At 43.7% G+C, this 10,000-nt stretch overlaps 1 protein-coding gene across 1 annotated transcript in view; it reads right to left on the bottom strand.

The window, feature by feature from the left end:
* cpne4a (copine IVa) overlaps window positions 1–10,000 on the bottom strand; it is a 100,037-nt gene that overhangs the window by 76,967 nt on the left and 13,070 nt on the right. Inside the window, exon 2 of the mRNA XM_014410940.3 lies at window positions 3,484–3,675. Within this exon, the coding sequence (XP_014266426.1) occupies window positions 3,484–3,654 (171 nt within the window). The 5' untranslated portion in view covers window positions 3,655–3,675. The remainder of the gene's footprint in view (window positions 1–3,483; window positions 3,676–10,000) is intronic.

Genomic DNA, 10,000 nt, shown 5'->3' with positions numbered 1-10,000 from the left:
CCATTTAAGCCACCGCTTCCGAGTATTTTCCTCTCCAACGTCAGGTCCATAACCAACAAAATCGACGAACTGAGATTACAAATTGCAGTCAATAAGTGTGTACGGGACAGCAGCATAATATTACTCACAGAGACTTGGCTGCAGCCATCAATTCCGGACTCGGCTATTGAGCTAGCAGGCCGCACGGTTCACCGTCACGACAGGAACGGCCACTCCGGTAAGATCAAAGGAGGGGGTTTATGCATCTACACCAATGACAGCTGGTGCAAAAACACAAAGACTGTAGACAGCCACTGTTCCCCGGATTTGGAATACTTGACTGTGAAGTGCAGACCCGTCTACATACCTCGCGAGTTTACTGTTGTCATGGTAACGGCCGTGTATGTACCACCCGATGCTAATGCTAACTCTGCCATGGAGGAGCTGCACAAGACAATAAGCAACCAGCAGAACTCCCATCCAAACGCAGTGCACATTATAGCTGGGGACTTCAACCATGCTGATTTAAGGTCAGTATTCCCCAGATTTGAACAGCATATTAAATGTGCAACGAGGGGGAAAAACACATTGGATAAAGCCTACAGCAACATCCAAAAAGGCTACAGAGCAACCCCTCTACCACATCTAGGTTTGTCAGACCACATGTCCATGCTGTTGATCCCTGCATACACTCCCATTAGGAGAAGAGCCCCCCCAGTCACAAAAACTGTGAAAACCTGGCCAGAAGGTGCATCACATCAGCTGCAGGACTGTTTTGAAAACACGGACTGGAGCGTGTTCGAACATCAGGACCTTGAAGAGCACACAACATCAGTGCTCTCATATATTAACTTGTGTGTCAACAGTGTCACTGTGGACAAACGTCTCCGGGTGTATTCCAACCAGAAACCCTGGATGACTAAAGAGGTCCAGGTCCTGCTGAAGCAACGTGACGCCGCTTTTAGATCCGGTGATGGTATGCAGTACAGTGCAGCCAGATCTCAGTTGAAAAGAGGCATCAGAGAGGCCAAGGCAGCGTACAAGAGAAGGATCGAAGACCACTTCACCACCAACAACTCACGACAGGTATGGCAGGGAGTTCAGCACTTAACCAACTACAAACCTGGCAATACCACGTTGACTGAGGGTAACGCGGAGCTTGCAGAGGAGCTGAACCACTTCTTCGCACGCTTTGAGGTGAAGGGACCAGAGGCAGCAGCAGCAAAAACATCGGACAGCAGCAGCCCAAGCCTCATAGTGCAGGAATATGAGGTGAGGCGCACACTGAGGGCAGTGAACCCCAGGAAGGCCACCGGACCAGACGGGGTAACCGCAAAGGTCCTAAAAGAGTGTGCAGACCAGCTGGCTGGGGTCTTCACTAAGATCTTCAACACTTCACTGTCCCAGTCCTGCATCCCGCCGTGCCTAAAGTCAGCCACAGTTGTCCCACTGCCAAAGCGTACTAACATTAGCAGCCTCAACGACTACCGACCAGTTGCTCTAACACCTGTTATAATGAAGTGCTTTGAGAAACTGGTCCGACGTCACATCATGTCCTGCCTGCCACCCACACTCGACCCGCTCCAGTTTGCATACAGAGCTAACAGATCAACTGAAGATGCCATTGCTACAACGCTCCACACCACCATCTCTCACCTGGAAGTGCAGGGCCGTTACGCCAGGCTGCTCTTTGTTGACTTTAGCTCTGCTTTCAATACGATACTCCCGGACAGACTAATAGATAAACTGCTGGAAATTGGACTTCCTTCCACCACCTGCCGCTGGATCAGAGACTTCCTCTCAGACCGTGTACAGAGAGTTAGAGTGGGGCCTCATCTTTCTTCAGCCCTCAGCCTCAACACCGGCTCTCCACAAGGCTGTGTACTGAGTCCCCTACTGTACACTCTGTACACACATGACTGTGTTAGTTCCCACCCAGACAACACAGTCATCAAGTTTGCAGATGATACCACTGTGGTGGGGCTCATCTCAGGGGGAGATGAGACTGCATACAGAGCTGAAGTTCAGAGGCTGTCAGATTGGTGTGCAGACAACAACCTGGACCTCAATACCACCAAAACAAAAGAACTGGTAGTTGACTTCAGAAGGAGGAAGTCCGAGCTGCAGCCTGTCAGCATCAACGGGGAGTGCGTGGAAAGGGTCTCCAGTTTCAAGTTTCTGGGTGTGCACATAGACACAGACCTCCAATGGAGCTCTAACACCTCTGCGGTCTTAAAGAAGGCCCAACAGCGCCTCCACTTTCTGAGAATCCTCAGAAAAATGGACCTGAAGAAGGAGCTGCTGACCGTCTTCTACCGCTGCTCCATTGAAAGTGTGCTGACATATTGCATCGGTGTGTGGTTCTCCAGCTGCACCACAGCACACAGAAAGGCACTCCAGAGGGTCATCAACATGGCCCAAAAAATCATTGGACATCCTCTTCCCTCCCTGAAGGACCTATACAGCACTCGCTGTCTCAAGAGGGCACACAGCATCCTACGGGACTGCACACACCCAGGACACCGGGTGTTTAAGCTGCTGCCGTCTGGCAGGAGATTCAGGCTGCTGAGGTCCCGAACAAATAGACTCAAGGACAGCTTTTACAACAGGGCAATAGCCCTGATCAATGTAAATAGCTGACCTGACTGGATACCTCCCTGGACTTTTTAGGGGGAGGTAACAATGTTTAAAACGATAACAATAATATTTATATTTATAACAAGGTGCAATAATAATTAATGTGCAATAATAACAGTGTGCAATACACATACACTTATTCTTCTTTTTATACTAAGTTAATATACTGTGTTGTGTTGTTTGTTACGTTGTGATGTGTCATATCGTGTCGTGTTGTGTTATATGTAGTGCCGACGTAGGACAGTTTTTCCAATTTCATTGTACTACTGTACTATGTATGACTGTGCAATGACAATAAAGAGTTATCTTATCTTATCTTATCTTAATTTATTTATTTTTTCCACACATAATTGCTTATTATTATTTAAAAATGTATGATTGTTTTATGTTTAGGCGCTAACATGAACTTTTAAAATAAACTAGAGGGTCAGGTTTGAATAGAGATCGTGGTTTACAACGATCACCACTTCTTTTAATGCGCTGGGTTCTTGGTTGCTATGGTAACACATCCCCCTCTTTGTGTGCACAGAAGCCGCAGACGTGAGCTTTACTTCCTAATGTCACAGAAACGGTGACAGCCTGTGAACGTGGACAAATGGACGACCTGTTCCTCACTACTTCACTGTGAGACGGCTGCTAGGCAACAACCTTCACCTTCACCTGAAGCCAAACTCGAAATCGTTCTCCAACCTCAGCTGAGGAACTGGCTGATGTGTGAAGAGATTTTTGAGACGCAGCATCTCAAACTCAAACAAACCCCCAAACTAATGCGAAAACAATCTGAAGCTTTAGCAAACAGGTACAAAACAACAGCACAACGCACCATTAAAACCATTACAAACCACTGCGGTTGTCATGGTCACCTACCTCCATCCACTGTCCGTGGGACTGCATGTTGAGCACAATGCAGGGGTCGGGTTTGGACAGAGCGTCCCGGTCTGAGATCCCTTTACAGGTGAGTCTGAGCTCCACTTTGGTGAGACAGGGACTGCTGAACAAGCCCAGAGAGTTGGCTGCGGACTCGTAGATGTCACTCATGGTGGAGGCGGGACAGGAAGTCTGAAGGAGAAGCAGAAAAGTTCCAGAAAAGGCAGCATTAAGCACCTTTAGTTTAGGTAGTTTAGAGTCCCCGCGTACATTTCGCTGACAGCCTCAAAGACATGTCTGAACCGTCACCATCGAGCCATTTCTCACTGCACGAACGATTCATGTACTGACCAGAATCAGTCCTGACCGCTGTCAGGCTCACAAATATCCTCTCCAGGGCAGAAACTTCTCAAAACTACTTACAACAAGCACCACTGTTATAATTAGAGATGGCACGACACCACTGCTACTGCTTCAACGTGCTACGGTTATGATCCGAGTTACGCCGTGTCGCAAGTTTTGTGAGGTGCTTTTTTGATATTTAATGGATCAAATTGCATGTTTTATTTCTCTCCGATATCCGATCCAGTAATTTACGTCAGTATCGGACCGATACCGATACGTAATATCGGATCAGTCCATCTCTAGTTACAATATCAGTGAAGAGCATGATGCGACTCAACAAAATGCCAGCTCACGAGTCCTCCTGATCACGCAGTGGAAACAGGAAGACAGAAAGAGCCAATCACATGGCCAATCATTGCACCTACCCCGAGTTCCTGCAGCAAACAGGTGCTCAGCATCAATGAGCCTCTGAAGGGCAGTAAGCTAACAGCCAGGGATATGATTCATGCAGCTTTTGTATTGTGAATTCGTACATCATCGCCACTGCAGGCTTATTAAATTCTGTTTTTCCACAAACATTTGCTTCCAGCTGTTTAAAAATGGTCACCACTGGATTGTGCTGATTGGACCAAACCGATGCAAGGAATTGTAAGGCAGATTCTTTCAAGCATCCAGCTTGTAATCCTACAGTAACCCCGTTTAGGGAGTAGGGGATATTTCAGCTTTTACAACAGTACAAATACACATCGCTGCAGAGGAACGACCAAAGTAAAAGAGACTACAAGTTAGGGGTGGGCGATAGAAACGATATACGATAGAAACTATATAAATTTGGCCAACGATAGAGATTTTGACTATACCGCTCTACCGGGATAGCGCATGTTGATGATGTCAAAAGCATCGCAGCGGCTAAAACCATTATCATCTGCAAATGATGGCGGGCGACAGTCATAGCAAAGAGGTGAAGCACTTTTGAAATATGGGGAAAGCCAAAAACTGCGCTTCCTCCACTTCCGTAACATTGATTCATTAATGTTGAATTCTCTCGCAGCTGCTCTGTTCCCATGTTGTTGCAGTATATTAATGACTAACCTCGTATTGTGGATGAATGCTCTCAGTTGTTCTCCTGACTGAAGTTTGTCCCGTGTACAGCATCCTGCTATGCGATTGCATTTGTCCCTGACCACCAGAATCCCGCACGTTAACTTTTATCGAGTGGAATAAAAGTTGGCTTCATCCTCCAGCTTCACTGTGCTAATGTTATGCTAACATAGCTGTGTCGCTAGCAATCACGTAGCACAACATTATATACCAGCTAGCCCAACTTCAGTAACCCTGCAAACCCACTGCTGTTTAGTTTCCTGTCTTTATGTTAGAAGTGACAGCAGAGCTGTACGTTTGAATTAGTTTCAAAAATCTCTGATATGAAATGTTTAGGTGGAAACTAGCGAGCTAACTTCCTGTTAACTTCTAACTCCGTTAAATTTAATAAATTCTGTTTTCATGGATGTTAAACTTAAATTGTTACACCTGGTAAAGCAGCATCGCTGATGATTTAATTAAAGATGAAAGAATTTAGACAGTTTTTAACTCTGTGTTGTTTGACTTTGGGACCTGAAGCAGACGGAGTTTTGGACCCAGATTACTCCGCGAAGCTCCTCACTACGGCAGCCGTAATGCTCTGACATCCATCAAGCAGTGCTGCTTACCAAAGTTGTGCTAAAACATTTTTAACAGATTTCTGCAGCCAAAATCGGTCCGAGGTCAGTAAGCACAACCAGAATTCATACATAAGGAACACTCTCGATTTTTGAGAAAATTAAAGGATTTTAAGTCCTTATAGTGTGGAAAATACGTTATACAGAAGAAAAGAATATATCGTGATATATATTGTTACCGCACGTGCTTCAAATTATACCGCGATATGGATTTTAGGCCATATCGCCCAGCCCTACTGGAGTCTAGACAGAAGCATCTCCAATGGAAGAACCATGGAACCTGATTAAACACAGGAGAGTTATGTTTTTCATTCAGATTAGTTTATGCAATTATATTTGGTCTTAAAATATTGGTTCTTGTTTTTATTCTTTCCCCGGTTGGCAGCGACACACCGACCAGCTGACCACCATAAAACAACAAAAATAGAAGAACATGCCAATAACTGCAAAACACTGCGGCGGCCATCATGAAGTCCTACAGTTACTCACTTAAAAGAAAAGAAGTGTTTGAGGAGCCGATAATGAAAAATGAAAGAGAGGAGGACAGATGGAGGACAGGGAGTGAATCAGGAAGTGGAGATGAGTAGTAAGGACGGAGGCGTGTGGAAAAGCACTTAAACCACTCGAGGACCTGCGATTGTGCCTTGTGTGACACCACCCAGAAAAAACACCTTTCAGAGACTCCAGCTCATGCGTAAAGCCGCAGGATTAACTGAAAGAAGCAATAATACTTTGTTCTGTTCACTTAAATTAGCTGTGAACGGATTTTGTGAACTTGTGTAAATTGGGGGATGAACTGTGAGGACTTTGTGTTGTGGGTGGAGGTGAGATGGATGTTTTCTCATTGACGTCAGACTTCTGATCATCTAGTGGACGTCAGAGGAACTGCAGCCACGGAGGCTCTGAGTCGCAGCAGCAACACGTAACAATAATTATTCCAGGTCTTTATGACAGACAGGAGAACTTTATAATAACTTTACAAGACATTTCCCAGCCTCTGAGTGATTTCATTTCATCACTGATTTACATATCATAATTGCATGGAAATCCTCCCTGTCAGAGTGGAATGAATGCAACCAGCAGCCAGAGCGAGTCTGCTGAACTGGTGCTAATTAAATCGGAATAAGAGATGATTTTATTCATTACATGCATTTAATTGTATTTGATGAAATAACTCCTATTCATCCAGGACAATCTAATTATACAGTGTAGAAAAAATTACGTTCAAAACGATGTTCACATAATTAATTCGCACGTCTGGACTCGCTGTGCGTGATAACTGACCCTCTCTCCGTGACACTGCTCTGATTGAGTTGCTTAATTTGATTATTAGAGACCTGCTTTTATATCTCTGCTGCTGTGAGGAGCCTCGCATCCTGTCTCTAATTACTAGGGCTGCAACGATACACAAAATTCACGGTTCGGTTCGATATTTTTTCGATACAAAAAATGTTCATGCCTTTTTAATTTGTCATTTATTAAAATTATAAATATATATTTTAACTCAAAAGTACAGTTTTTAAATTTAATGTTGCTGAAACAACAAAATAAAAAAAATAAATAAATCTATCTGATGGAGAAATCCCTCATCTTTGGAAAAGAGAGTTTATTACAGAGAAATGTCTCTTTCCAAAATAAAAGCTCTACTATACGCTTCTTCTGGGCTATATTCTCAGCAGCATATTAAACATATCAGGTCCCCATAAGGAGAATCCTGTGCTAACGGCTGTCTAAATGACTCGGGTAAAGTTTGTAGCATGCATGCTTGTTGTTTTTGTCTGCTTCCACTTGTCTTTGCACTAGGATGATGTCAGAGTAAATGTGCAGTCATATTCGTTGTGTTCCCACTAGTGCTGTCAGCGTTAATCTGAAATGACGTTAACGCCACAACACGGCAAATCTCCGTTAACGAGTTACAGCGTATTGCCCTGTGCAACACGTTAACGAGCTAACTGCGCTAACACACTAGTTCCCACCAATTGAGCATTGCGTGGCACATCCAACATACTGTTTTACTTTAGTCCATGACGCGCTTACCTTCAGGGTCATACGTCACATGAAAACCAAAATAGTTCCAAACGCCAGATCTGAATGAGGGTGGGGGAGGTTCAATTTCGGGTAGCGTTGAGGCAGTTGCCATGTTGCAACGAGCTAAGCTGCGTACTCGCATTCTCAGCGAGACCGGACGTGCCAGGAACGCGAGCACGGACTCGTGATTTGTACAATTGGAACATCAGCGTACTTGATGATATCACAGGTCCGGAGTTTTTACTGCCGTCCCCTCTTAATTTAACTGTGAGTAATATGTTATGAAGCTTCACTTTAATCACAGCCAAACCGGTTTACTCAGGAACAAATAAAACACTGAAATAAACCAAACATTAACATTTAGAAGTGATCTAAGTGACTTATATATATATCATGTTTAACCTCAGTAGTGAAATCTCTATTAATAAAAATATTGTATATATGTATATGTATGTATGTATGTGTGTATATATATATATATATACATGCATGAAGAGGATGATGTGGACAAAATACTCATTTGCCTAATAATTCTGCACTCCCTGTATATGTGTGTGTGTGTGTGTGTGTGTGTGTGTGTGTGTGTGTGTGTGTGTACACACACACATATATATATATATATATATATATTAATGAGCACTCTGATCTTCAGCCCCATTGTCTCCTGCTGGCAGATAAACTCCGCCCTGACAGGAAGCCCTTTCTGTTGGGTCAGGACAGAGTGATTGTATCTCCACCTCGACTCCCAACCAATCACTCCATCACCTCCCTCCATTATCCCATCAGCAGCACTCGGGTTGATCTGATTAACCCCGGGCAGAGCGAGGTTTTGGTATCCGAAGCACTTCACAGGAGGAAGTTACACTTATCCTCTAATAAAAATATAAGATATTCTCCTTACACAGCTGGCTCAGGTTACAGCCCTGAGGAACGATGGAGGGAAGGATGTTTCAGAAACAGGACACAGATCTGTTCTTTCTGTGGAGGAGATCATGTTCTACCAATCAATGGAGTTTATAATAGACCAATCAAAGGCTGCTTATGAGTCTTTTTATAGATCTATTAAGATTCTTATCACTAAAACCACGAAGGAGAATTCTTCACTCAACACCATGCTGCTGGAGAACAAACGCCCTGCACCACACAGACTGACCTACACTGAGCCTTCCACCAGTCCGAACCATCGCGAAGGCCAAACTGGGACCACACCGAGACAGAACACACGTTTACAGAATAACTTTAAGTTCTGTTTTAAAGAACACAAAAGAATAAAAATGTCTGAAGACAAGTCCAAAACCAGCCCAAAGCATCTAAACAAGTCTGAAATCACATTTCTGAAACCAACGATACATCTCACTTCCTTTTTGCCGCCATGATAACTGGCTGTAGTTATCATTCTCACGCAGACACAGATACCTGCTGATCAACGCACAGTAACATCAACACCCTGCTGATCCCAGTCACTGATTGGTGTGGATTAAAAGCTACGACCACAGCTGCACCCCACAGTTACATGCATAACTGAAAATAGCTCCAAGCAGAAGCCCCAAACGTCAGCCTGGATGACAACAACACAGATCTGTGTTTCATTGAGCAAACAGCTTATCTTTAATAATAAATCAAAGTTACAAGAGAAACTACTTCCCTGTTGTCACAGTGTTCAGCTCCTGTGAGCCTCACTCAGTGAGGGTGCATCCCCATAAAACACATGTATATGTAGGTGTGGGTGTAGGTGCGTGAAAGCTAGTGGACACTGTGAACATGGAGGAGTTAACACAGCTGGCACATCTGTGTGAAAATGTTTGTACTTCCTGTCACCTAGTTCATAAGGAGTAAACTAGAATCTGTCATAAATTTCTTTGATGGCCTTCTGTGAGTCATTTGTACAGCATTCATACTGTGCATATGTGTTTTATTGTGAAAGAAACAAACAGGAATAAGCCTTTTTGTGAAGAAGAATTCAGAACATTCATATTAATTAATAAGAAAAACCAGTAACCGTATGACCTGTTGCAGTAAACATCTGCTTCCTCTAAACACAGTCAATGTAATTTACCAACTGTATGTCTTATTATGTGTGTTTATGCCTTTAATTTGTCTTTCAGGTAGACGATGCTTCTTTTGAGCTGTTCAGCTCCTCCCACAAAATCAGTCAGCATCGCTGTTACATCATCCTTCCATATTTATTCATAAAACAACACGGCTGACACAAAGTGCCGTACAACCTAAACAATGAAAATAAATCAGATATAAATAAAACCATAAATAAAAAGCAAATGCAAAAAGTCAAATAACAAGATGTGAGCAGACACAGCTCAGAGACACTCAGTTCAGTTTTTGTCACACTTTTTGAATCACTGTCTCTCTCGTGATTACTGCATTTGGACGTGTTCTTCATAAATTCCTGCAGCTCGCTGCACGACGAG

Source organism: Maylandia zebra, linkage group LG1, assembly GCF_041146795.1.
Source record: "Maylandia zebra isolate NMK-2024a linkage group LG1, Mzebra_GT3a, whole genome shotgun sequence".
NCBI lineage: Eukaryota > Metazoa > Chordata > Actinopteri > Cichliformes > Cichlidae > Maylandia > Maylandia zebra.
This window is presented reverse-complemented; position numbering and strand designations above follow the sequence as displayed.